The sequence below is a fragment of the Acipenser ruthenus genome, chromosome 10 (genome assembly GCF_902713425.1).
Source record: "Acipenser ruthenus chromosome 10, fAciRut3.2 maternal haplotype, whole genome shotgun sequence".
In the NCBI taxonomy this organism is placed as follows: Eukaryota; Metazoa; Chordata; class Actinopteri; order Acipenseriformes; family Acipenseridae; genus Acipenser; species Acipenser ruthenus.
This window is the reverse complement of record NC_081198.1, coordinates 41,021,132-41,048,899: the sequence shown is the minus strand read 5'-3', so window position 1 is coordinate 41,048,899 and position 27,768 is coordinate 41,021,132. Positions and strand designations below refer to the sequence as shown.

Sequence of the window (27,768 nt, the reverse complement as noted above, 5' to 3'; positions counted from 1 at the left end):
TTGTAAGCTTAAACATGCATTTATGGTGCACAATATGCTTCAGTTAAAAACATACCACGTTTTAGTATTGACAGGCTTACTAACGTACTTATTCCTGTAATTTACATAACGTTAAACTAAAAAGTTGCCACCTGCATTTGCAAAGTACTATAGGCCCTTATCACTGTGTTCTTATCCTGGAGTTTTCATGTTTTGCAAGCGTGTCGGTCACTGGAATGCAGAAGAGGGACAGCCTTCTGCATTCAGCTTTTAACACACCGAGTGATCACGTGATTCAGGGTTTAAACTAACATGGCGGCGACCAGTATAGTAAAGTATGCTCTTAGAAGAGGTAAGGTTACTGCTGAAAATGCAAACATACATGATGTAACATGCATGTTTTAGACGTGTTACAGTTTACTGAATTTAGCGTGTGCATAGGACATTGCTTAACTTATTGTGTTAATGATCTCAGATTTGTTTAATTGAATACTTTACAAAAAAACTCGTTGAGGTTATTTAAGTTTTGTTTTTCATGTTAAAACAAAATTGAAAGCCATGTACTGTGACTACACAGCAACTATTGTGTTCTACAGAGTAGTACAACTGTAGTAGCAAGCTTGTGATGAATAAGGTGTTAACACCGTATCTTTATTTCTTACAAATTATAATTTCATAGATAATTCAACTGTCCAACAACACTTGCAGCAAATCTATGTGGATTAAAGGGCAAAAAAGTCGGGTAAATGTTTCATTATTAAAGAAGCAAAACATACCGATGAAGTTAAAAACAGAGAACTTCATTAAACTAAAGACTATATCTAGAAATTCATTTCAGTATGCGTTTATTAATTCTCGTCCACTGTATGAGCTAGCTCTTGACTTGAGGAAGATTGAATTGCAGTTTCTTGCAACACCGGTGACTTATTTTGTGACCTCTCGATTAACTTGATCTTGTTCATTTGAAGGGTCTCCATCGTGTCTTATATATCTAGGCTCTTTTTGTAAAACCTCTTGTACAGCTTTTTTTGAACATTGATGATGTATTGCGGTTATAGGTTGCAGGTAATTGTGAAAGGGCTTTACAGTATAATCTTTAAATTCTGTTTTGGACTGTGGGTTAACTGTACCTGTACGCCATGGAAGCGTTTATCAAAGTGTTTTTTTTTTCTTCCTGGTGTATGAATATGCTGGTATTTCCAAGTCAATTTTATAGATGAAACGTTTCTGCTGCGTTGCTTCTTGTTACCAAATTACTTTATTTGTTGTAGTTCTCACCAGTAGTCTATCAGCAATGTTGCCTCCATGTGTTTATCTTTAGCGATGTATTTTAAATATTTCCATATCCTGGATAAAAAAAACACAACTGACAACCCAAAGGATTCTTAGCTCACTAAAAATAAGATGTTGGGTGTGCTTATGATTTGAAGTATGGTCCAAATGTTGTAGGCTGTCTACTGAAACATTTGTTTGCGCATTAATAAAATAAGATGATATTTTTTCATTTATTGAGGTTATGTTGCTAAAATAATGCATGTGTTAATGTGTAAATCCTTTTTTTGTTCTTATTGGTACATACTACTTTGGATCATTATCTTGTTTTAAAATTGGGCCAACAATACACAGACCAATAGGCCACCGTATTAGAATCTCTTTCTAGTTTTCTGAACTCTATATTCCCATTTGTACAGTATTGCAAGTTTCCTTAGAAGATAAGCAGGGACACGTCAATACTACCTCCATGCTTGAATGAACGCCTCAGGCTTCATTTCTACAGTTTGATCCCCCCCCCAATCATTTATGGTACATACACATGTTTTTTTTGTGTGTTTTTTTTAATAATTTTGCCTTTTGGTCTTGTTATCTTCCTTAAATTTATACCTCTTGTTAATAGAACAAGTTTTTCTATTAAAATTTTTCTTTTCCACTTTATTTTCACTTTGACTCCCAATTATCAGACACTCTTATAACACTTATGTTTGATTAAAGTACTTGGTTTTATCTCCCTGTGCTACAGGTAATTTGATGACCCCATTTGGTTTCCACTAGTTTAAAGGTTTAGGTGAATTTATAATGTTGTGGTATAAATAAGTGAAAAAATCAAACTAATGACTGACCGCAAAACAAAAATAGACTTCAGGGAATTTTATTATGCTAATAAAAGGAAATGCGAGAATGTGTTTTAAAGCAGTGGTTTATTGTTTGCCATCAAAATATTTAGTCTAGAATGGTGAAACACTGGATTACTAGATGTTTACTATATGGCAGAAAATATATTTATAAGAGATTGTTACAGGTCATTAAATGCAAAATAAATCAAATTAATTAAAAACAATAATTTCATTACATCAACAGAAATTATACATGTAGGAATGACAAGTCACACTTCATTATTAATAAAACCACTGGTTTCTCTTTACACATATGTAATGTGTTCCTAGACCCCAAAGAAACTGTGTCCATTTTACCTAACAAGGGAATCACCCTGGATTGCATTAACCACCTACAACCACCTTTAAGGGTGATTCCTCTGTGCTGTATAGGTTGAGCCTGTATCCAGCAGACAAGCGTTTAGCACAGAAGGAAAACGGCGTTGGGTAGTATACAGTAAATTGCATAATTACCATCCATTTAAATTTAAGATAGTGAGATTGTATACTCTAAATGTCACAAGGGGCCTTACTTACAGTATAATTTCAGAGCATCCTGGGTACTATCATTATGCTGTCCCATCATCAACTGTTTTGCATGAGTCTCACACACCTCTCTTCACCTGCTCAGGTCTCAATTATTGATCTACTTACAGGTGACGGGGTGAACTTGAATTCTTGAAGAAAAATGATTGAATAAAATAATTTGTAGAATCAAACAAGCTGCTCTGGAATATACAATTGAAATATACAGTAGATTTTCATGTACTTTCATGCTTGTATTTTAGAGCAATATAATAACAGTGTTACCTAGTAAAATGCTACTACCGAACCAAAGCAGTGTTTTAATTTCAATTTTGGGTTTCTACTTACACCCATTGGCACGTTCCCCAACCTCTACTGTTACCTGGTGGCGCCTCTGCATCGTTCAGCTTAGACAAGCAGGCTGCCTGGACCGCGGCCCACTTGAACTGTAGTAGCTTATAAACATGATACCTGTGTTCCGGAATCCTAGCCTTTTACTACCTGGATTCCCAGGAGAGGTGAAAGGGAGCCGTGTTCAAACCCTGACTCTTGTCTTATCATGTTGCACGCCATTGTTCTCCAGAATTACCATATGCCCACAAGCTACTGTACTGCATCCCCAGTAAGTCTTCCCCTTTGGTTTTCCAGTAAATTGAGGTCTCTTTACAGAGACGTGCTGACAGGTAAAACCAAACATTGTGAAAGCAACTTGGTTTGACATCTTTTAATTGCAGGCTGTAATAAAAGACTGACAGCAAATCTTAAACCAGCAAGGATGTTGAAGTTGATTTGATTGACTAGGCAGGAAAAAATAAGTGTAATCAAAGTGTATACACTTTTGTACTAAAAAAACATAGGGTATAGTAATCTTTGTACTGTATCAAAACGCCTTCATGTTCAGGATTGAATTAAGATTAGTTGTTTTTGTAATGCTGTTGTCTGTCTACCATAATCTAATCTGAATCGGTGAAGAAATGTTTAATTGCCTGCATGTGTTTAACACTGCACCCAAAAAAAGTGTTCTTGAAAACATTACTTTTGTTTCTTTTTATTGATTCATGTAACTGATGCTGTAGATTTGATGTACAGGTTCACCTTAAACCCATAAAGTAATACTTGCATTTTTTTCCCCCCCAAGCCTCACAAGGCACTGAACAAGGTAATACTTTTTTTTTTTTTTTAATAAAATTAACTATATTAGGTGTTTTATCAAAGTAAAATACAACCTTTGAAGTAAAAATGTGAAATAATCATTCTAACTTAAATCAATTATATATATTAAGTGTGTATCTAGTTTTGTTACTTAAACAGGTGTTTTTAATCCTTTTGAAAAAAATGTGTAATTTACTACAGTAATTTGATAAAACGGCTTTGAAAATCAGTTCCCTTGTATTAGTAATTTCAATTAGCAAAAGAAAGGTAGTTAAGCAGAAGTTTCTAAAACTAAAATCATATGCTAGATGTTCCCTTTAGTATTTTAAAACTTTCACTAAAATATATAAAAAAATAAATCTTTTTTAATCTACTTTTAAAATGTTTTGGGAAAATTAAACACACAATTTTCATTTTTCAAATTTTATTTTCTAATTTGGTGCTTGGTTTGATTCCACACGGTATCCTTTACCATGCTATGGTTTATATTCATTTTAGTGTAAGTGATTGACAGTGATTGAACAGTTCTTGCACAATGCTTGTTATTTTTTGTCACAAATGATGTATGTTGGTGGTGCTGGAAATGTAAACAACTCCTTCCTGTATCACAATTCGATAAACCTTGAATCTTATACTGAAAAGGGGGCCTCTGTCCCTGCTAGTCAAGGTAAAATCTCTTCATGGTTTTTTGTCTTTATTTGTTCCTTTGTGTTCATTTTATAATATATTTTTTTTGTTTTGTTTTGTAATTTGATTTTAACAAATGCTAATGACCAGATGTGATTAGAATGAACATCTGTGGTCATTAATGATCGCGATTGGAATCTGCATTTGGTTTTCATCTACTTTTAAGTCGGTTAGCTGTCACATGATATGTTAAAAAAAGGAGAAAAAGAACAGGGAGCCATGCAAGGAATGGATCCTTGTACTGTAATCACCCAGACCTCTAGCTGAGGAGGAGGCATTAATCACTTTAATGAACCATGCTTCTCATGTAGTGAAACGTACTGTAGCTATGTGTATGTTGTTTTCTAATTTAAAGCTGCAAGATTAGGCAGTAATTGGTGCGAGGTTATCTGGAGTCCCAGTTGAAGCCTCATCAACTGAAAGCAATCGGACAGTCAAACGGAGATAGCATCGCAGACTTGGGACAGGAAATGTATAATGTGTAATCTTATCCAGTAGCCAATCTGTCTAGTAAGATAGTCCCTCTTAATAAAAACAGACTTATTTTTATTTTGTATGTGTGCCGGTATCAAGATTCAACTGTACAGTACAGTGTCTTGTACACAGTAGCGTTTCCTCAATGATGTGAAAGCTACTATGGGCTGCCACAGTGCAAGTACAGTAACAGAAATGAAATAAGCTTATTCAGTTAACAGATTTTTCTGTTTTTATAGCGTTTATTTATTTTTTTATTTTTTTTATTAATTTTCGTATTATAGCTTTTGGCAAAAATAATTGTTAAACTTGTTTTCATAAAAAAAATACTATAGGCTACTTTACAGTCATGCTTTCACAATCATTTCACAATCATGTACCAGTGTCATATTCTAAAGGCGTGTCTCTATCCATAAAGGCAACCCTTGCCAACGGCATTATAAAGTCCTCACAGTAAAGAGACACGCTTTACATGATGGAAATAGATCTTAATATTACTCTTCAGGCTATACGTCTACAGACTTTAAAACAGTAGCAACATTATTAACCTCCAGTTACTGGCAGTTCTAGACTGATGAATTATACTTTAAAATGGGTTTGACCGAGATCTTGCAGGGAGATAATGGGTTTGAAGAAAACAAACAGTATTTGTGACCAAGAGCCAAAAAGCAACAGTATTAATACTCTCTGTTTTGTAATATGATGCATCCACCGTGCTACACCTCTTGGCACAAAAGGATTTCTATTCAACTGATGTAAATGGTGGCGGATCCAAATGCTGCCATTGTTTTACACAGTTAAGATGTTAAGTTAAAGGAGAAAACGTACAGTAAACTCCTTACACTAATGGTGTCATTTTAATTTCTGAAATGTTGTCCAGTTTGGCCACTTTTACTGTTGCATTGTAATTAAGCCCAAAGAAGTAAGTTAGAGGCTGAGTTTGGATCCCATCCAATAACCCCCTGACTCCCAGTCTTAAGTGCAAACCACTAGGTAGTACCACAAGATAGTACTGAGATGTTGGGCTTGGCTAGACCAGAACATGGCTGTGGATAGTAATCGTCCTTTATGCAAAACCGGGTTACAGTATACTCTACAGTGTTAGCCTTTGTATGTGTTGAAGCCCATACCATAGCTTAAATGTGTGTTGTTAAACTATTAGGGTTCATTTGTAGTTAAACTTTCTTTGCAAGTCAGAACAGACAAAAACAATGGTTATTATTATAGTGGTTCATTAATTGTGGAAATGTTTCTCTTTGTCTTTTAAGTACAAAACAGATAAAAACAAACAAACAATACATGGGAAAATGTATCCTATGTGTAAAATATATCTATGTATAGAATTCTGTGTTTCCCATTCCGGGGGTTTGAAACTTTGAAAGCTTCAATATATTTTCCAGCTAAACCAAAGCTTAGTAACTAAATAGGAATGTTACTTTTGCCGCAGTTAGACATGCTGAAATTTGCCAGATGCCATGTGCTAATTAGGACCAAGTATTCCCTGGATATTGAGTGTGTGAGAAACCATAAATGTGGCCATGCCCAATGTATTGGATTTGACTTGGTTTCATTCAGAACTGTTTATATACTAAACAGTGTTTGTTATTTGATTTGTAAGCCATAATGTTATTGCAGAAAAGGAATCTGTCATATTGGTGTGCCATACATATGGATTTTAGATAATGCTGGCATTAATAATTGTCACTTGATGTTGTTTTTACATGTAGTCTGTTTTTAACTTTTCAGTTTGTAGGAGTATCTTGGTAACCTCACAATACTGTAGCTGAAATGAAGTGTTTAGGTGTATGTGGTAGAAAGCTGCTCTCAGAACAGTTTACTTTTATAATTACAATATAATAACCCTCATTATAGGACATTAACTTCAGTAGGACCATACAGATAATGCTTTTCAAGAATATTTTCACTTAGATCCAGTTTTCACAGATTTCTTTAAGTATGGATCACATTTATTCTGAGATTACACTTATTCTGAATGACTCTATATGTATATTTGTTTGTCAACAATAGTCTCTTCTTAGCAGTCTGCTTTGTGCTCCATGGTGCCCCCTGCTGGGTGTGGTGCTGGTGGTGGGGGGGGGGCTTTAGTTTTTCCTGGTTATATAATCTAGAATCCAAGGGGTGTTGAACCAAATGCCCTGCTTATGAAAAAAGGCTTTAAGGAATTATCTTTCTAGTTTAAAATACTCTTGAATAAATTACACCTGTCTTACATGATGGTGAAACAGTTGATTTACATGCATGGGCAGCAACATTTTGTATTGATGCAGTACTGTTATCATGCACTGAAATGAGCTCTTACACTGTATACAGACACCTCAGTTTTAATTAATACAGGGAATTAATCAGAAGTAAGTTAGGAAGTAGTCTGTTATTGTGCCAGTAATTAAGCATTAATGTCCGACACTAGATATAGTGTACCTACTAAATAATAACCAAAGGCAAAGTCAATAAACTACAGACCACTGCTGGGGATTGTAATGCTATTATAAACTCAAATATGCTGAACCTGATTGCCTGAGACTGAGAATGCATTATAACATTACAACAAAGAGACCCTTGGTTTTAATCTGGAATCAGCCATTGACACTCAAGTCACTCAATTTCTGATGCCACTTCTACGTCGCTAGGGACCAAATGTGGTAAACATGTGTCTCAGATAAGGACGCCATGCTCCGCACTTCACCAGCCCTTGCATGGTGTCTGGTGAGAGCTGCTGTTCAATACAGTGCACTGCGTAAGAGGTATGGTTCTTCACTAATCAGCTTGTTCTGGTAAAGCTAATATGGTAATGAAATCACTTCTCCGTATATGCTTGGACCAGGGTACCAGGAGGGGAAGAACCAAATTTAATTTATATTTGAGCTGCTAAACATACTAATGTGCTTGCTACAGTAGATCGAAAAGACAGATAACAAAGAAATTAGATGGTTTTAGAGTACGTTTTCACATTCTTTGCAGAAGCAGGAAACTGCGGGTATGCAGTTATCCAGTCTCTAATATACTGTGTAGCCAGCGTGGCTACAGAATCATATAACATAGCACAGTGATTAAGTGTCCATGAGCTGTATGCGTCCATAATGAAAGTCTGGCTGTTTCTGTGTTCACAAAAAAGTCTCTGTTTTTTTTAATTTCTTTTCAATGTATAACCTTTTATATATCTACTGCCCTCCAGAAAGTATAGTGGCAAAATGTGGTCTTACAGGGTCAGAATTTAAAAGCAACTTGCTAGATGTTTGGATTAAAGAGAAAAAGTAATGTTTTTTTTGTGCTTTTGTACCAATACATATATTAATCACAATATCGGTTTAATCCACCAGCAGACCATAGGTACCATAGATAAATTCTTACTGAAAAACTAAATTGGTCAAACGAAGTATGGATGCAGTGTGCATGAAGTGGAATTAAACCTCATTTTCATTGTACTGTAGGACCATGCATAGTTAGTAGCTATTGAGTAAACCTGGCTCTTGGCCAGTTTCCAGTACGAGCTCAAGGGAGGGTCATTATTTGTCATGACCTGGGTACCTTGGTTTGAATGCTGTTATTATTACTGCACTGTGCCCCCAGGCTGCCATCCTTCCTGAAAACTTCCTGAATGCTCATGAGGTGCCAGCCGCAGGTTCATTCAGCTCCAGCACTGTGGAACAGCTGTGTGGCTGGTGGGCCCCTGAGCCTCCAACAAACAACAAGGAAAACTTGGAGAGATGTGTGAAACACATTTGATGTGAAAGAAAACCAAGTCAGAGTTATTTATAAAAATACAATCCACAGCTTCAATTAACAACCACGTTACCTACTATATATTTAACAACAAGCAAAAAAAAGGTTATTGTAAGAAAAGTGCAAGTCACTTTACACAAAGCGTGTGAACGCTGTCTTTAAACGATTAATGATCACTCTCTTGTGTTACACTGTTTTAATGGTCACTCTCTTGTGTTACACTGTTTTAATGATCACTCTCTTGTGTTACACTGTTTTAATGATCACTCTCTTGTGTTACACTGTTTTAATGATCACTCTCTTGTGTTACACTGTTTTAATGATCACTCTCTTGTGTTACACTGTTTTAATGATCACTCTCTTGTGTTACACTGTTTTAATGATCACTCTCTTGTGTTACACTGTTTTAATGGTCACTCTCTTGTGTTACACTGTTTTAATGATCACTCTCTTGTGTTACACTGTTTTAATGATCACTCTCTTGTGTTACACTGTTTTAATGATCACTCTCTTGTGTTACACTGTTTTAATGATCACTCTCTTGTGTTACACTGTTTTAGATGTAGTTACCACTACATTAAGCAGTTATATGAGAAACACATTCCTGCATGCTTTTAGACTTTTTGTGTTTTTGGGCTGTACTAACCTCTAATTGTGTAACTCATTTGGGGATTTTACTAAGAAATAAACACTAAAAGTAGAACGCTAGTAAGAAAATTGACTGAGAAAGAAAAATGCCCCTGATTAATTTATTTTATATTAGTCACTGTTTGTAAAATATGTAACTTTCCACCAGGAATTATATTACAGTCCTGTTTATTTCTGTGCTGACCTGTTTTTTATGTATAATACACAACCAAATAGTATAGAATGATGTTATACTTTGCAGGAGATGAGGAGGATGTGATAGTGGTACAAGATAAGTGGAAAGTGCAGATCTGTACAGGGAAGCAGATACAGTATGAGTAAGGATTTGCCAACTCTGCAGTATCATGATAATACAAGCTCTTGCAATTCTCTGTCATCTGTTTAGAACACATGTAATATATGTATTCTATAACCATTATTAGATTTGTCTTCCTGTTGAAAGAAACCTGTGCTGAAGTCCAATAGAACATATTTGTACACATTTTATATTTCCTCCTCCTCTGTATAGAGAGACTAGGAACAGTTAGCAATTTTAAGTTTAGTCTCTTCTTTTTAGGTAGATTGTAAATCACAGAATGACACATTTGAGTAACTGACCCAAGGCTCATCTTGAGACTGAATAGATGTCTTAATCATGTTACTGTGTCTTGTAACTCGAGAAAAACAGCCAGGATATCCTGGACTGGAGAGGGACTTTGCAAAGCTTCTGGAGTGAAAAAGCAGACCCCACTCACCCTACACTTGCTTCCTGTACATCTAAGGGGGTAGGCTTCTCAGCTATGCAAATTGATCTCAAAATTGAGGCTGCCCTTTGACTGTCCCTGTAATTACACGGCTGTCTCAGTATTTTACTTGGCTGCCAGAGCTGTTAACCCCTGGAAGCATGAGGCAGTGGTGGCGTGACCAGCACGGGTGTGCAGACATGACTATCTCAATGCTCTCTTGTTCAAAGCTGCCTGCAGTTATCAGCCCCCCCCCCCCCCCCCATCTTAAAGAGAGTTAGATATAACCCCTGACTGGGATAAAGGGGGGGAGGAGGTTTGGTACCTGCAATTAGGAAGTTTCAGATAAAAATAATAAAGTTCAGTGACAGTGGAAATGCCTGAGCACCTTTGTAGGGGCTAGTGGTGCACTTTTCTCTGTGTCTTTGATGTAATCAGCATCTGTCAGCAGAATGAATTTGCTTTTGTTTAGTTTCAAGGGCCGCTGTCCTTCTATTTGGCCCAGTCAGTTTATACATTTGCCCCCAGGCCCCCCACTCCTTTCTTCAACAACTGCACAGGTCCTTGTTTATGAAACCGGAGCTTTTTTTCCTGCACACATCAAGCACCACTACTGCCAAGCACAATCTTTAATGTTCTGTTTGCTGATGATATCTCAACATAAAGCAGATGCATCTACATACTGCTTTAGAGCTTTGAATGCTACTTTGTTTGAAACAATATACATTAAAGTAGCAACTCCACTGTACAGAATTTATTCTTCATTATTTACAAGTTGTCTTTGCCCACCCCTCCCCCAAGCCATAAGTTGAAGTCTGACTTTCTGTACTTTTTGCTACCGTTTTTTATTTATTTTCTATACAGAAGTAGTGGTTACCACATTCTCAAGTTCAGTGTCCAGTTTTGTGAAAGGGTCTTGGCTAAGATCTTAGCCAAAGGGTTTTGTGGAATTGAAAGTTCTTATCTGCCTCTTGTGATTAATGATGTTGATGTATGCATTGGGCTGTGAAGATGCAGTTTTGTAACAGCAGCAGAAATATTCTAATATTGACTTTCTCTGGAAGGGAAACATGTGGGCAGCTTCTAGATTTGTTTCCCACATTGTTCTTTAAACCTATGCTCCCTTGGGTTGGACTTCCCTGTTTAAATCCAGTTTTAAAGGATGTGAAGGAATTGCTGCTAAGTATTGTACTCCGGGATTAAAGGCTTATTATTTTCCACATGAAACAGAAATCTATTTAAATGTGGGTTACATATTTTTCTTTGATTACCTTAGATTGCTTAGGAAACTTGCTTTTTTAAATTTTATTTGTACAGTGAAACCCTTTATTTTCAGTAGAACTTTGTAAATACGTTACCAAAACAAACCCATTCTTTCTGAAAGCAAAATGTATCATGTTTTCTTGGATTTATGTCTGCAAGCATGTCTGAGTATTAAAAAAACTGCAACAGGCTTTTCAATCAAAGCCACAGTGCTTGCAGTATATCCTGCCTCTGTTCAAAAAGTTTGATTTGAAGTTCAGTTATGTTATGAGTGTCTGGAGTAGCAATCTCAGTATCAAAGGGTTAAACAAAGATCAATGGCGATCATGAAACCTTGCAGTATATACAGGTTGTTGAACTTTGTTGTTCCATTTTTTCATCCCTTTAAAGCTACTGTGATATGTTACCAGGTACCATTCAGGACTTGATTAACCTTGGGAGATCAAACGGACTGAGATCACAGGGTGCTCCTCTCAGTTTAGTGCTGGTTCTTGGGGTGCATGCTGATTATGGTCACTATGAGTTTTTCTATCGAGGTGCCATTCCTCGGCATTCTTTATCTTAGGTTTTTACAGTTTTGCTATTAAAACCTAAGCAGAAATGTAAAAGACAATGTTGGCAGTCATCATTACAGAACCATATATATAGATAGATAGATATAATGACCATTTTAATTTGTATTCCAGGTTGCGCAGCACTGTTGCACAGCAGCAATGGCCAGGCCTGTTGCATACGTGCACGCTGGCAAATTTACATTCAGCAACATCGATCTTTCTTCTGGAACAAACAAAGAAGCACCACTCACAGCGTGGTGAAGCCAGCTACTGTTGGGCCAGCATATCCTATTCCTGAGGTACTTTTAGTTAAATTGAATTTCTTATTGAAGAACCTCTGACATTCACAGTTTCTTAAGAAACATAATAATTGTTCAGTCGCTAACACATAAATCTTATAGATACATAACACACTAAAATAAATTGTAATAAACCACCACAGACAACCTAGGGGGCATTGTTTAACATGCCTGATTACTTTGTACTTCCCCTGTAATGAGGCAGTATTTTAACACCATACACATTTTACTGGATTCAAAATGAAAATGGTGTTTTCATACTAGTTCTGTATTGATACAGGATGCGACAGGGACACAAACTAAATCTAGGTTAACAGGTGTTAAGGCTTGATAACACTAGACAGCAGTTTGACTGTGGATTGTACATGTAGTATAAGTTACTGCTAATTCACGTTTTTCAGCATTTCAGTTTTTCTCTGTGTAATTCAGGTAATGGAATAAAGAGGAAGCACTGTGCTATACATTTCTCAATATATTCCTTAGACCTAAAAAAGCAGTAAAAACAATCAAGTATATATAAAATAAAACACAATTTTGCCTAAACACAAAATGCTGGCTTGATCTTGTGATTTTTATTTATGTTTTGTTATGCTTGTATTCCCAGTCTCCATTGTAAAGTCATGTTTACTGATTAAACACCTCATAAATATTGTTTTAGCATAACTGAAGTAGTTATTAAAGCTGGATTACACATTTTTTGGAAGACTAACAGTATGTATAAGTGGTTATCAGTGAGAAAAGTTCAGTTAAAGAGGGCACTTTGAGAAATGTTCCAGCAGCCTCGGGGTTGCCTGATGGCTCAGGAAGGTCGACCTCGGAACACAGAGGGCAAGCTGCCATGAAGCAGGAGCCACCATTGCAGAAAATGACCCCATTGTCACGCTCGGCTCTTTCTCATCTTCATGGTCAGTCTTTCTTTTTTTTTCTTCCAGCACATAATGAAGCCAGACTATGTGACGACAGGCATTGTACCCGACTGGGGAGACTACATAGAAATTAAAGATGAAGATCAGATTCAAGGGCTTCGGCAGGCATGTCAGTTAGCTCGCCGTATCCTGCTTCTGGCTGGGAAGAGCTTGAAGGTGCTTTTCAATGAACTCAAGAGTTTAATTAGTTCAGGCTCAAACTTATATATATATATATATATATATATAGTTTGAAACCTCAAAAAATATATTTTATGTGTGTGTGTGTATATATATATATATATATATATATATATATATATATATATATATTTTGAGGTTTCAAACTATATTTAGCATTATTATTTTTCCCCCTCCAGGTTGGCATGACAACTGAAGAAATAGACTTTATTGTTCATGAAGAAACAATCAGACAGAATGCCTATCCCTCTCCTCTGGGTTATGGAGGCTTTCCAAAATCCGTCTGTACCTCAGTGAACAATGTGGTATGTCACGGTATACCTGACAGGTATTCACTTCTCTTTAATACATGCAATCCATGCTTGGCTGGGAAGCCCCCTGATGATGATATCATTGACATTGTAGACTCAAAAAGAATTATTCATGACAGACAAGGTAGTTATAAGAAAATGTGTGGTTATATCAGAATATAATACATTTGAAGACGTGTCGGTACACAAAATCTCTACATCATTGCTGGGGCACTCTACTATTGCCATATGAATTGTATTATTGTTTTCAAAGAGAGCTAACCTTTTTTTAGATTCCAAGCAAAAGCTTCTTTTTATATGACTTAATTGAGTTTATTTGTAGATCATAGCTAAGAAACTGCATGCTTTTATTGGTCTGCCAAAGGGACACAACCATGCCAAAGAAAATGCGAGTCTCAGCAAAGTTTATATTTTATGCGCCACTGCCGCCCCTAATCTTAGATTTATTTACAGTGGCTCTCTTGAGTGGTCTGATCCGATAAGATACAGTTACCCCATTGGTCAATTTTATAAAAATGATCTCTAATTGCTTCTTAATTGAGTCGCTGGCTGTGTTTGTGGTTCCATTCGTTTTCTTAGGAACTCCCTCTCATTATTTAAAAAAAAAAAAATTCTCTATTTATTTTTTTGCTTTCTTTTAGTCGCCCTCTCCAAGATGGAGATATCATCAACATTGATGTCACTGTGAGTATTCTGTACATATGAAAAAAATAAGACTTTGATTAGCAGTTGGATTGCCAGTAGCGACAGGAAAAACAGTAGATTGGAAATGTGGAATGCACAGATGGGGTGTGCTGTTTACTGGAGAGCCAAGGGCCAAGCAGCTGGTTACATTTTTTCTTCTTTCTTGCTTCTAATTCTGCGTTCATTCCAGCTGACCCCATGCCTGCCTTGAATTTGGGGCTGGAATCAGATGCACTGAGATCAATGCGGTCCTGAGTGAAATGTCAGCCCTATCCCTGCTATGTGTCATGCTTTGGAGAAGGTGTAATTGTTATTGATCCACTGTGTAGTTAATGCAGAGCACCACAGTGCCAGGCAGTAGATGTAGATAGATATGTATGTGATGAGCTAACATGAAAAAAGCCGGCATTTTTCCTTCAGTCTGCAGAGATTGATCTTCCTCTTCCTGCTGGTTCTGAGTGGGGTCTGTCATTATCTTACTCTGTCATTAGAGGCGACATTGACAGCCTTGGCCTGTATGTGTCACTCTATTTAGACAGCAACACTTTTCCCTAGTAGTGTTCCCTACATCTATTAAAAATCTGTGATGGTTATGCTGTGTTCTTAACCCTTTGCTAGTGCCAGACGGTTTTTGTTTTACAAAGGCATAAAGTCTGAAGGAAGGACATTCAATAGAGATCAGTCGAGTGTAATGGAAATGGATTAGCACTGAGAGTTGTTTTTTTGTTTTTTTTCTCTCTCTCTGACGGTATCCTTGATCACTGAGCAGCTCAGGTATCTCAGCTGAGTCCCTTGTCCACATGACAAAACTATTTACACAGTTTGGCACAATTGGCATTCAGTGCTCAAGAGAGACACTGGATTGAGTACTTAAGAATGAACTGTCCACTCATCTGCCAAGGGTGGTCCTTGCAGGTCACAGATGAGGTGATAGCTTGAGGGGAAGCCCACTCATGAGCCTTACAAGGCATCACTTTAGAAGGCGGTCGATTTGTGTTCTCTTACATGAACTGAAGTAAAATCTGAAATGGAGCTTATAAATAATATAGTCTTCCAATCCTACATTTAATCACTTTTATAAATATGGACAACATTTTACTTAAAATCACAATTTTTAGGTGATTTAAAACCTTAACAGTGGTTAGTTCCCGAAACAATAGTGCTGATGATAAATACATCTAATTGTGCTGCAGGCTCATGTCATTAATATGCACAGTGCAGCTCGATTCTAGAATCTGTTGTAAATATCAACATTAATTGCATAATCAATTTATATTTCACGCAGTGGCTTAACAGAGCACGTTTGACCTTTTATTGCCAGTTTTTCTTGTCTGCTTGATGCTTGTCAATTGTGGACATCTGGTTCTGTTTACTATTCTAGCAAAATAATATCAACCACAATCCTAGTCTGAAAAAAATGCCTTGTCTAGTAGTAGTTTCACTTGTGCCAACTAAATGGAATGGCAGTGAACACTTACGATAATGTAGTGTATTGCATGTTAAGAATACAGTAGCTCCTACATATTAATGAGTAGGGATATAAGGGAATTAAGATCATTGAAATTATCAAATGTTTGCGCTAATGTTTTAAACTCTTGTATTTACGTGAATGTAATCTTTAAAAATCAGCATGTAAACAGGTGCAAAATTGCCAGTATAATTGTTCTTAATGACCTGAAACACCATTGCCTGAGGGTGATGGTGGTTTAAGAAATACAGGGTTATGAATATGAAGTAGCTTTTTAATTTCCACTAATGCAGGGTAAAGATCAGAGATTATAACCCATTTGGGACGGAACATTGACTTCATAGGAGTTACACTGCCAGTTATGCCCTTGCAGGACAGAAAAAAATGATATTTTAGTTGTCATTGTTTCTCCTCTTGTTAAAACATATTGCTGTTTTGTTCTTTGTCATACTATTGTTGAAGAACAAAAGTCAAAGAATATTTTTTAAAGCATTTTTTTCCTGTGGGAATTGGTCAAATAAGGTTGAAATTGAATTTCAGCTTCTCTCATGCCACTTGCAGTCTTTGTTGTTAATATGTAAATCAGACTGGATATACAGACTGCAAAGGGCACATTTCCCAAGTCCTTTTTGCCACTATAGCCTTTCAAGACAAGGTAAGATCCTAGGCCATTTAGACATTGGTAGAATGGCATTGGTTGGCATTTTAGATGTAGTACTACATCTGTATACAGTAGATTGTAATTAGCAGGTTAGTAAGTAGAAAGAGGGCTATTTCTTGAATAAAAACACTGATCTAATAAATAACAAAGACAATGTGGCAGAACTGTAACATGGAGTACCTTTTAAGTGTAGAACACATTTTAGTACTTCACCTTAGATCACATACAATACAATTAATCCCTGATGTGTTTAAAAAAAAAAGATAAAGTAATTCCTGTCTTAATGGAATTGTTTGGATGAAAAGTCAAAGCAAGATTTGTGGTTATTCTTTTATGGGGTGTCAAAATAAGACAATTTTACACATTTGCTTCCCCTTGGCATGTTATCAAAACATAGCGGTCATGACTATAGTTACTCATGGGCATGGCTTATCTTGTATCAGCAATGCATTACCCTGGAATCAAATTTCAATTGTGGCTTTTAGAAAGTATCAAACTAGAAACACTAAGATGCCTGTGTGCAGTTATTGAATACAAACATTGCATCAAAGGCCAAACAAACATCAGTTGTCTTTATCACAATCGCTGCTTGTTTTGTTATTTAGCACTTTTTAAAGTCCACTGTGAGGCTAAAGGTGCCCTGATTGAAATGTGATCCTAGTCCCATGTAAAAAAAACAACAAAACAGACCAATGTATGTATGAGACATTCTCATTGTATATGTCTTGGTGGCGCTTTATTTGACATTGTCATATTTCCCCCAGACGACCCTACTGGAAGAATATGAAATTGTGATTCATCTCATAACTAAGCCAAGGTCAAAAGCCACCCAGGAGCTCCTCTTCATTTCTGTGTGTTTAAAGGTCTGTGTCCATTTCATAACAGCAACTGTTCTAAAATTCTAGGTTTATTTGAATGGTTACCATGGTGACACCTCTGAAACATTCTTGGTTGGCAATGTGGATGAAGGTGGTCGGAACTTGGTGGAGGTTGCCAGGAGATGCCGGAATGAAGCGATCACAGCCTGTGAGCCGGGAGCTCCGCTCTCTGTTATTGGAAATACAGTCAGGCAAGTGAGGGACTGACAGGCACTAAAGGGACTGGTAAATGGGACAGAAGTTATTGGTGGTTTAGGAGAAAGCTGATGACAAGTTTTGTGACAGAGAGTCATCATTTTAGCCTGATATGAGTATTTGAACTGCCAGGCTATAATGTCATTCCCTTGCGCAGAAAATATTTCTGAAAGATTGCTTGACTATGGGTCAGCAAACATATTTGCAGAAATGGCATAAGATATGTCTGAATAAATATCACTATCACAAGCAATGTTTGATATTTGCAATGTAAGCTATTTAAAGCATTCATGATTAAATTTAGGTAACAGAAACACCATATTTAATTAGGGCACCGTAATAAGAAGATTAATACCCAGATAAGGCATTTAGTATCATAGTAATAGATAACAAAATTGTTTTCAAATGTAGCAATTTGGCCCTTATAAAAGAAGTACATACAATAAATGTAGTGATCATACAGGACTAAGGCACTCAGTGAGTATATATTTTTTCCCTGACTTGATAGTTTGGTTTCCTCAGAGCACTGATATTTTTTCTAAATGATTTTGATTAATTATATATATATTTTTTCTTAGACATAAATTAGTAGTGCAATTAGTTTTCAATTTCAGACAATCAATTTTTACCACAAAACACAGACACACAATACTGTAAAGTGCAGACTTCCAAGGTATTCAATCGAAACAGAATGTTAATAACCCTTTGTGACCATGTGTGGGATGCAATTATTGAAGCATATTGGATTTTTTTTTCTTCAGTGATTCAAATTATAGGCTAACTGCTCCTAGAGAAGGGAATCTTGTCTTTCTGTTCTTTTACAGGAAGTGTTGAATCCGACCCCTACTGTGAAACAAAAAAATAATGCATATCTCACTGTCTTCACTGTCCATGAATATAATAGCATTGAAATTTGAATGCCGTTTTAGTTTTGCAAATGGAGAGAGTTGATAGACAAAGGCCCCTCATATTTTCGCTCAGGGTTTAATGCATTTGCTGGTGGTGCTCTTGTATTCCATCTAACAAAATGCGTTCTCCACTAAAGAAAGGGGGAAAGCACTACATTCTTATTCAAGCATTCTATCAAGCTCTGCATTCATGACTGTGTCTAAAGGGCATGTCAGCCTTTTGATTCTCTCTGAGAGGTAATTATCCTTTTCCTGTCACGGAACAACAAATGATAGCTAACTACGCAGGCACATTTGCAGGAGTTGCATTTATCAATACAAGAAGAACAAAATGTTTAATTTCACAACACAGCTGCATATCAGCTTTTATCACATTTTTCTCTCTCTGTCCATGTGTGTCATATATATATATATATATATATATATATATATATATATATATATATATATATATATATATATATATAATGTGTGTGTGTGTATGTGTGGTTTGTTTGTGCGTGTTTTTTTCAGACTCATCTTTTTTTTTTTTTTTTTTTTTGTAACTGCACTTTTTATTGTTGAAGTAATTTTCCTTTCTAGGTCTTTTTTTTCAGCAAGGGCCATGAATAGGGTAAATTATCACAATTACTCATATAATTGAGCCTTCTTTGTAGCAAGTGCAACTCCAGTAGCCTTTCTCCATCATGAAAATGGTTTCATTATAGGGTTTTTCATATTCCCTGACACTATCCGCTACAGAGAGCCTGGCACGTGGATGAGATGCAGATGGAACAGTGAGGATCAGTAAGGTCACAGTAGGAATAATTAGCTCTGCTATGGAAAGAGCATCTAGGCCTTTTTTCTGCAACATGAATGTACTGTCCGTGGCTTTTAGCACAAAGAACTTGCTAACAAATGGAGCTTCCGCCTACTACTAAAAAAAAAAAAAAGATTTGTATCAACATTACAATTTTCCATCAAGACTAATAACACAGTGACCTGTGTGGATCAAGGGGGGGGGGGGGGACACAAAAAAGAAAGAAAAAAATCACATTTAGGTGCTGGCTGGGCGCTGACCTCTCTTTACCTTTTGTTTGTGACTTAACTCTTTACAAAAAGAAACTAAAAAGTGCCATACGACACACCCGGCTGCAGCAGAACTCCAGTTAGTACCCCTGCTACAGCGAAGCATTTAATTGGATAATTTGCATGTTTACTATTCAAAGGGGAATACATTTCATTGCACGTTTTGTACTGTTTATTCAGTCTTTGCTAAAAGGAACAGGACTACATTAAAAGCTTGGTTTAGATTGCTTTGCCCATTGTGATTCATTTTCTAGCAGTGGGCGTTAGCTCAGTTAAATTGGTTGACAAAATCTAGAACTTGGTTTGACCTTTTTACACTGTAGCTTTCTAACTGGTAGAAGTAGATGCATTTAAATCAGTTTTTTGTTTTATATGCATTTATAAGTTGATGCATTAGGTGCTTCCAATGTATTGACAGCCTTTCCTTCTATATCTAACATAAAGGTAATTGGTTGTTTTTAGACCAATTTCTGGCAGTTGTTCTGGTTTCCAGTGTGTTCTGACACCTGCTGGTTTTGTAATAGGTAAAAAATATATTGGTTTTTACTCCAGCTTTTTCTGTAGGCTCACTTTGAACTGTTATTAACCATAGTGTAATACCTGCCGGGCCAGTGCTGTGAGGAATCAATCTCTACTGTCACTGTGTAAACGCTCCAGCATTTCACAGCTATTCAAATTGGGGCAAGAAACTTTTCATTCAAAAGAATTAGTCTTAATGTCAAATGTTATCTTTTTTATTTTTTATTGATGGCATCATCAAGTTACAATGAATTTGGACATACGAGATGCAACAAATTACTTTAACAGAACATTTTCTTTTATGATCAACATTAAATTAAATCTCATAAAGAATCATCCAACAGAAGCATCAATGGTGATGGAAGCCAGCAGTGAAAATATTCTGATTTAGTATACATAACATACTGTACAGTTCTGTACAGTTATTCAGTGTGATCAAATCACGAATGCTGCTTTATTAAATATGTTATTTTGTGCTCCTGACTTTTTAAAGGATTATTTGTAGTCTTAGAATTCAGATTCTTAAATGATGTGACCTGTTAACCCCTCAAACAAATCCAAGTCCATCTTTAAAAAGAGTTTGCAATATCTGCATTAAACATCCTGGTAAAACAATAAATAGTTGAATTGGAAGCACTGAATACACAACAAACATTGTCTGAGTTTGTTTTAAAACTCAAAAGGCTGGTTTCACAGACATCGATAAGGTAGTCCAAGATCAGTGCTAATCGGAGTCTGTGAAATGTTACCATAGTTGTTACCATGTGGTCACAATATTGAGGTTCAGCATGCCCATACTGCACATACACCTGAACCAAATTAAAGGGATAGCTTATACCATCCACAATTTTGGAAATTTAATTTCGTATGTTATATGTGTTTTAGTTTAAATCTCAATACTGCGCTTTCTGCTTCGATCGTTAAGTAGGAGACCTTACAAACCCGTTGGTTCATTGTTGCATTCAGATACAGAGGCTTTTGATCAGGTTTCACATTGAATTCCAAATACAGTAACTGAAGACATGTTTAATCCAGCAACTGTAAAAAGGTTATACTCCTGAATAAAACAATGATTATTGATCAAGTTGATTAAAGAACACTTTTTTTTTAATTGATATTGCATTTCCATGTATTTTTAGTGCCCCCCCCCCATATATATATATATATATATATATATATATATATATATATATATATATATATATATATATAGATAAGTTGCAGTCAAAAGTTTAAATACCCCAATGGAAATTTATAATTTGTAGAAATTTTTCAAACAAAGAATTTGGGGAAAATCTTTTGTAAGTTACATGAAATGGATGTCTACAATTATTTCAGCAATTTGTTTTGCAAAACTCCAAAAATGCTAATTCAAAAGTATTCCTACCCTTTGATGCTAGTATTGTCTACAAGGTGCTAGAAATTTCAATATGATAATGCAGAACCTATCTAGAAAATGCTGGATTGTAGGTGAACATTCTTAGAGAGTATAAAAGGGTTAGGCATAGGATGATTGCTGTCATTACCAATAAGTCAATATGGGGAAAAAGTAAAGAGCTATCTGAAGACCATAGGCAGAAAATTATTTATTGTCATGAAGCTGGAGAAGGATACAAGAAGATTTCCAAGCATTTGAGTATCCCAATTTCAACTATTGTTTCTATTATCAAGAAGTACACGACTCCTGGTACTGTGTAGCGCTCCCTTGGTCTGGAAGAAAGAAGGTTCTTTCACCAAGAACAAGTAGAAGAATTGTGAGGAAGGTTAATAACAATCCGAGATTGACTGCCAAAGATATTCAAAGTGAATTGGCTGCAAGTGGGACTGGGGTTTCCATTTCAACCATAGGTTGAGTATTGCATGGTGAAGGTCTTAATGGTCACAGGCCAAGGAAAAAGACAGTCTTAGGAAAACGTCACAAGGACAATCTCTTAAAGTTTGCAAAATGGCATTTGAATAATGGATATGGTTTTGTGGATTGATGAAACAAAAATACAGCTATTTGGTCACACTGATAGTCGTGGTGAAAGTCTGGTTAAGCGTACAAAGGAAAGAACATCATATCTACTGTCAAGCATGGAGGTGGTAATATCCTTCTATGGGGCTGTTTTTCCTCTAATGGCACAGGAAATTTAGTTCCAATACATGATAAAATTGATTCCATAACATACCAAAAGATATTGGCCAATCATCTGAAAAACTCTGCTACAAAACTTGCTTTAAAGTGCAACTGGACGTTCCAACATAACGATTCAAAGCACACATCAAAATCTACTTCAGAATGGTTAAAGAAGAATAAAATCAAGGTTCTGGAATGGTATAGTCAAAGTCCCGATCTAAATCCGATTGAGAATCTTCGGTATTGAAGAGTTGAAGAAGGCTATGCACAACAGAAGTCCTCAATTTGAATAAACTGGAACAATTTTGCATTGAAGAATGGTCAAAAATCACTAAAGAATCATACCAAAAGCTCATTGACAAATATCCTAATCGTTTAAAAGAGGTTATTATTGCTAAAGGTCCCTCAACTAGCTATTAATTTCATTTTCCTTGTCAGGGTATGAATACTTTTGAATTAGCATTTTTTGGAGTTTTGCAAAACAAATTGCAAAATAAATAATTGTAGACATCTATTTCTTGTAATTTTCTTTTTTTCCCTCATCCACAAAAGCAAAACTTTTGCTACAAAAGATTTTTCCTATAATTATTTGTTTTCCAGAAATTTCTAGAAATTATACATTTCCATTGGGGGTATGTAAATATATATGTATGTATGTATGTATGTATGTATGTATGTATGTATGTGTGTCTTTAAATTGTTTTGATTTTTTTTGCACTGCAGCCAGATAGCATTGGCCAATGGACTGCAAGTTTGCCCATACTTTATTGGTCATGGAATTGGATCCTACTTTCATGGTCATCCTGAAATATGGCATCACGGTAAGGTGAACCTAAATGTGAATAAGATACATAATAGCATAACGTTTTCTTATCATATTCTCAACAAGACAACAAAAAAAAAACATGTTAAACCCATGCCTATTATTTTTTTAAATGTAGATCACAGACCGTGACTTTAAATTTAATGGCCACTACCATAAGATACATATTCTAGGTAATCCAATCTGTTCTGTCAGTGTCTGTGTTTCACCAGCTGTCCAACTCATTAGACTGCATCTTGTACTGTTATTTCACAATTTCTTTTAAACTTCTGTTTCTGAATTTTTATAATTACTTCTGATTGTTCTTCCTTCTTCATGTACACTACAATGGGTCGGTCCATATGATAAGTTGTTTCTTTACCTATTTTTTTTTAAAGGTTTTACTTAAAGGTGAAAAGTCTGAGGTTACATTTAATTTGTACTCTTTCATTTTTGACCAAAGGCACTGCAACATCTTGTTTTGTCCCCAAATTGTATCTGGAGTTTTTGTTTTTACCAGGTACCAGAACTTGTTTCCCATAGATGTTCCAGGTCAAAGCCAAACCCAGTCCCCGTCTAATAAAGCGTGGTTGAAAAATTGCTACTCAGTTTTCCCCTTAAGTGTCTCTTGAGTTAAATGTACAAAGCAAGTTAATGCCTATGAGTCTGTACCTTAAGGGAACATTTATCCTAAAGTATTATATTTAAACTTAAAACTTTAGTGTTTTATGCAACTGGCCACATGTCCCATAGATGAAAAGCAAGTGCTCTGAGCGTTTCAACTGCACACTCCCGCTTCTTAGTGGAAAACACTAGGGATGCTGTATCATTAGTTAAATGGCAAGCAGGCATTTGATATTGGGGGTTGTGGGAAGTCAATGAGAAGAACAGTTCTGATGGGCTCTCTCAGCCTAGTTCTTCAAAAACTAAATCACTGTGATGACTGGTACCGTTGTTGTCAGCCAGTCATGAACAGGTATTATTTGTACTATAAACTACTCTGCTGAAAGATGAAGGACTTTGGTCGCCAATGCTCTTAGTTAGACCTGCATTAACAAATGACAAATCATGACAAAACCATCATATGATGATTTAGAGAATAATTGTGAACAAGCAGCTATGCATATGCACTGTGTGTGACATGTATTTGGAATCATTTAGTGAGTTAAAAAAACGGTAGTATTTCTGTTATGTTCTCTGTTTGAATCTCTGGTCAGCCACTTAAAGGTAGGTTGAGATCTAATACTTTCACATTTGTCGACTTGGTAGGTATATGCAGAATTCACTCATGTAAAATTAAAAATGTTATTTTTTCCCCCCCATAGCCAATAACCATGACATTTTGATGGAAGAGGGCATGGCTTTCACAATCGGTTAGTCATTTTGTTGCTGTCACTTTTCCTTTTTAATGCCTTGGATATGTATGTTTCTTAGATAATTGCTTCAAATGGTTCCACATACCTGTGTTTACTACTGACTGCAAGAAAATGTAGAAAAACCAAATCCCTGAATAACAAACATGAGCTGAAGCTGTGCATTTCTAAATACATTCATCATCTTATAAATTGCATCTCATCTTTCAGATGTGATGTTTAATAGAGGTCCTGTCTACTCTATGGATATTAAGCCCATTGATGACTTTTCTTAGAAGACCAGGGACCAAAGATACTATCAATTGCCCACCTCTTAGCAGATAAACAATGCTTATATTAATATAAATTGACTTTCATATAGATAAAGCAGCAACTGACTACTGTGGATTTACCGAGTGTGGTTTCTTCAACAAATACACAGTTGTCTTTGTTTGATGAATCCTCAGATGGATGAAGTCATAGAGATGTTTTAAGTTAGGATAAAGTAAATGATACATGTTAGGCATGTTGATTTTTTTTTTTTCAAGGAAACCTGTTATGACTTGGACCACATTGACAAATTTCATATATGACACGCACAATTGCTATACAGAAAATATCACCACGTTTCGATTGAATATGTATTGGCTTTGCAGGTCCTACATATTGTTCTATAATTACAGAACCCATCTTGATGGAAGGGTCACCTGAATTTAAAATCTTGAAGGACAAATGGACAGCAATTTCTGTTGACAACAAAAGGTGCGGAAATTGTTATTTTTTTCTTAACAGGAATTTAACAGGTCTTTTTAAATTAAATTAAATTGGATTTGAGCTTTGGATTTTTGTCCGTGTGTGTTAAATGTTTAACCTGTCAGGTTTTTTTTCTTTTTTTATGAAACAATGCCAGGTTTTACAAAAACTAAACGTTTATTTTTTATAGATTTGGGTTACAGCTGACCAGATATACATGGTGGTAACTCACCAGAGTTGTTTGTATTCAGGTAAAATAGAAGATGACTTGCTTTTCCTTCCTTGTCCAATATGACTTTGATACTAACCAGGAAAACTGAAATCAGCTGTTTATATTGATTTTGTTTGTTAAACCCGGATATAAATAATAGATGGACTTCAGTGAGTTACAGGAAAATAATTTCATCAAGGTTTTTTTTTTACCATTGTTACCAGTTATCTTTTTCTTTCAGATCGGCACAATTTGAGCACACAATAGTAATTACATCGGAAGGCACAGAGATTCTGACCAAACTACCTGAAGAAGATTTCTGTTGATTGAAAGTGCAGCAGAGTTCAAGTGACAGAGCACTGCATTTCCTGGTTAACTTATTTGTGAAATATAAATGGTTGAAATTATTCATGAACCCCCCACCTCTTGTCCAGTGGTAGCCAGATTAACCAGTTAATACTATAGCGCTTATATGCGTTGGCTACCGTTCACTGACCCTTAGTGGTCATCTTGTTGCCCATAGTTTGGTGCCTATGCCTTCCAGTCGTCATTGCCCTACTACACAACAGGGTGAAGTGGCAAAGTAACAAAGTATAGCCTATATGTGACTTAGTTAATATGTTCATTAATTGATATAATATGCATCACAGGATGTGTATGTGTTAGAAAAGGGTTACATTGGATTGCTGTGTTTTTTTTTTTTTTTTTTCATTGGCAGGTATGCAATTGCAGATTTTTTAAATGTGCTTATTCAACTGTGTTGGTAGGATCATAATCGATAGGGACCGCCCATCGAAAACCAACAGCAAACCTATGTAATACCAGGAAGGAGAATTACTGTGTGTGGCAGTTTTACATCAAAATAAGTATAGTGTAAAAAGATAGCTGTTTTTAAAATGATTATATTTTGAGATATTGTGTTAATTGTATTGCTCTTCGAGACCCTGTTTTTCAAAAGGGGTTCAATAAAGACAGGGTCATAAAAGGGTTTGGATTATTTTGCTGCAGGTCACTAAATCACTGCATTATTAAAAAAAAAAAAAAAAAAAAGATAAAATCTGGTATCAAACGTTATTTTAATTGGTCAATTTGGAACACTACGCTGCCAGTTATATATTGCTCATTGCTGTATAAGAAATCTATTGTGTTAAAATGTTACTTAATTTTATTTCAAAGTATCTAGAATGTACCACTGCCATAACTACAGCTGTTGAAGAAAATCTAAGGAACGGTGTGATATTGTTTTATTATTATAAATGACATAATTGTAGGTTACAATGGTTAAAACCAGAACACACACACACACACACACACACACACACACAAATCAACATTCAGAACATATAAATTGTTTGTCTGACATTGCAGGTAATTTTAATATAATACATTGTAAATGAAATGTCCATTGACATATACAAAAAAATAAAATAAATAAATAAATAAAAATCAGGCACTATAACATTTAAGTTATTTTGAGATATGTTCTAGATCTACAATTATAATTATTATAAAACCTAAACTAAACCTTGATAACTTTGAAACGATGAGCACATTTTGTTATTTAAAACAAACACACCTAAAAAATTCCTATTCTGCATCTTGAAGTTCAATTATGCAATTAGGTTGATAATCACAATGACGGAATTTAACTGCCTTTAATTTGATATTCATGTGGAGAGTTAGCACAGTCAGTGCAGATGGCTTTAGGATTTAGTTCATCCAGTGATGCCTGTGTGAAAATGGCTCATAGAAAATAAAATGAAGATTGGAGCAGCTTTTGCAGGATTAACACCAATATATAAAGAAGAGACATGGTAACATTATCTATTTATTAAACAGTACTAAGGGTGTGTGTGTTGTGTCACGCCTAAATGACACTTTGTGTAAAAAACGGCTATATTGTAATGAATCTGTCTATAAACTTTAAAAAATGCATGCTAAATTTAAATCTGGATTAATTTATGGTGCTCTGACTCAGTCAACATTCAAATGTACCTAACCAAGTTTGATTTACAACATCCTCAAGACATTTTCTTGGACATATTTTCAAATAAAGGATTAATAGTTGTTATCGGGCTAGTTTTCATCTTTTATGTAAATTGAATTAATTGACATTGTTTTTTGTAACTGCGTGATCCTTCTCTATAGTAATATCAAGTGTAGGTTATGTACATCAAAAGTCCTCTTCTGAGAATTATAAAAGCGAAACCTAACAAAAAACTGCTGGCTATTAAAATAACAATCGTTTTTATTTGTCATGTTCTTAATAGCAAGGTTGTCCATTTCTATATGTTGTGTGTGTATATATATATATATATATATATATATATATATATATATATATATATATATATATATATATATATATATATATATATATATATATATATATATATGGTGGGACAGATTACACCTGTATAGGCTACATTGGAAGCCAAATGTTGTTATCCTCATGAACACAGTTTTTACTGGCATGGATGACGTTATAGGTTTTGAGGAAAATTACATTTTCTAATTTAACGGGAATAATCGTGTTACG

The 27,768-nt window shown here is 35.5% G+C and overlaps 1 protein-coding gene across 2 annotated transcripts; it reads left to right on the top strand.

Moving 5' to 3' along the window:
• Positions 1 to 237: 237 nt before the first annotated feature.
• Positions 238 to 26,204, top strand: LOC117411760 (methionine aminopeptidase 1D, mitochondrial). Of its 2 annotated transcripts, XM_034019502.3 has the most exons (11): positions 277 to 331; positions 3,793 to 3,813; positions 12,028 to 12,194; positions 13,127 to 13,276; positions 13,480 to 13,628; positions 14,253 to 14,295; positions 17,330 to 17,493; positions 22,835 to 22,932; positions 24,239 to 24,286; positions 24,949 to 25,027; positions 25,471 to 26,204. In XM_034019502.3, the coding sequence occupies exons 1-11, from the start codon at positions 292 to 294 to the stop codon at positions 25,553 to 25,555; spliced, it is 1,044 nt and encodes a 347-aa protein (XP_033875393.1). In that variant the 5' UTR covers positions 277 to 291; the 3' UTR covers positions 25,556 to 26,204. The 2 variants fall into 2 exon arrangements, with proteins under 2 accessions (XP_033875401.1, XP_033875393.1); XM_034019510.2 differs by lacking the exon at positions 3,793 to 3,813 and having other exon boundaries at positions 238 to 331; positions 25,471 to 26,200.
• Positions 26,205 to 27,768: the final 1,564 nt, after the last annotated feature.

Excerpts from the sequence above, each read along its gene's own strand:
- LOC117411760 (XM_034019502.3), top strand. The coding sequence starts at position 292 with ATGGCGGCGACCAGTATAGTAAAGTATGCTCTTAGAAGAG. Across the intron at positions 332-3,792 it reads AAAGTATGCTCTTAGAAGAG|CCTCACAAGGCACTGAACAA; the intron begins GTAAGGTTACTG and ends TTCCCCCCCAAG. Across the intron at positions 22,933-24,238 it reads TCCTGAAATATGGCATCACG|CCAATAACCATGACATTTTG; the intron begins GTAAGGTGAACC and ends TCCCCCCCATAG.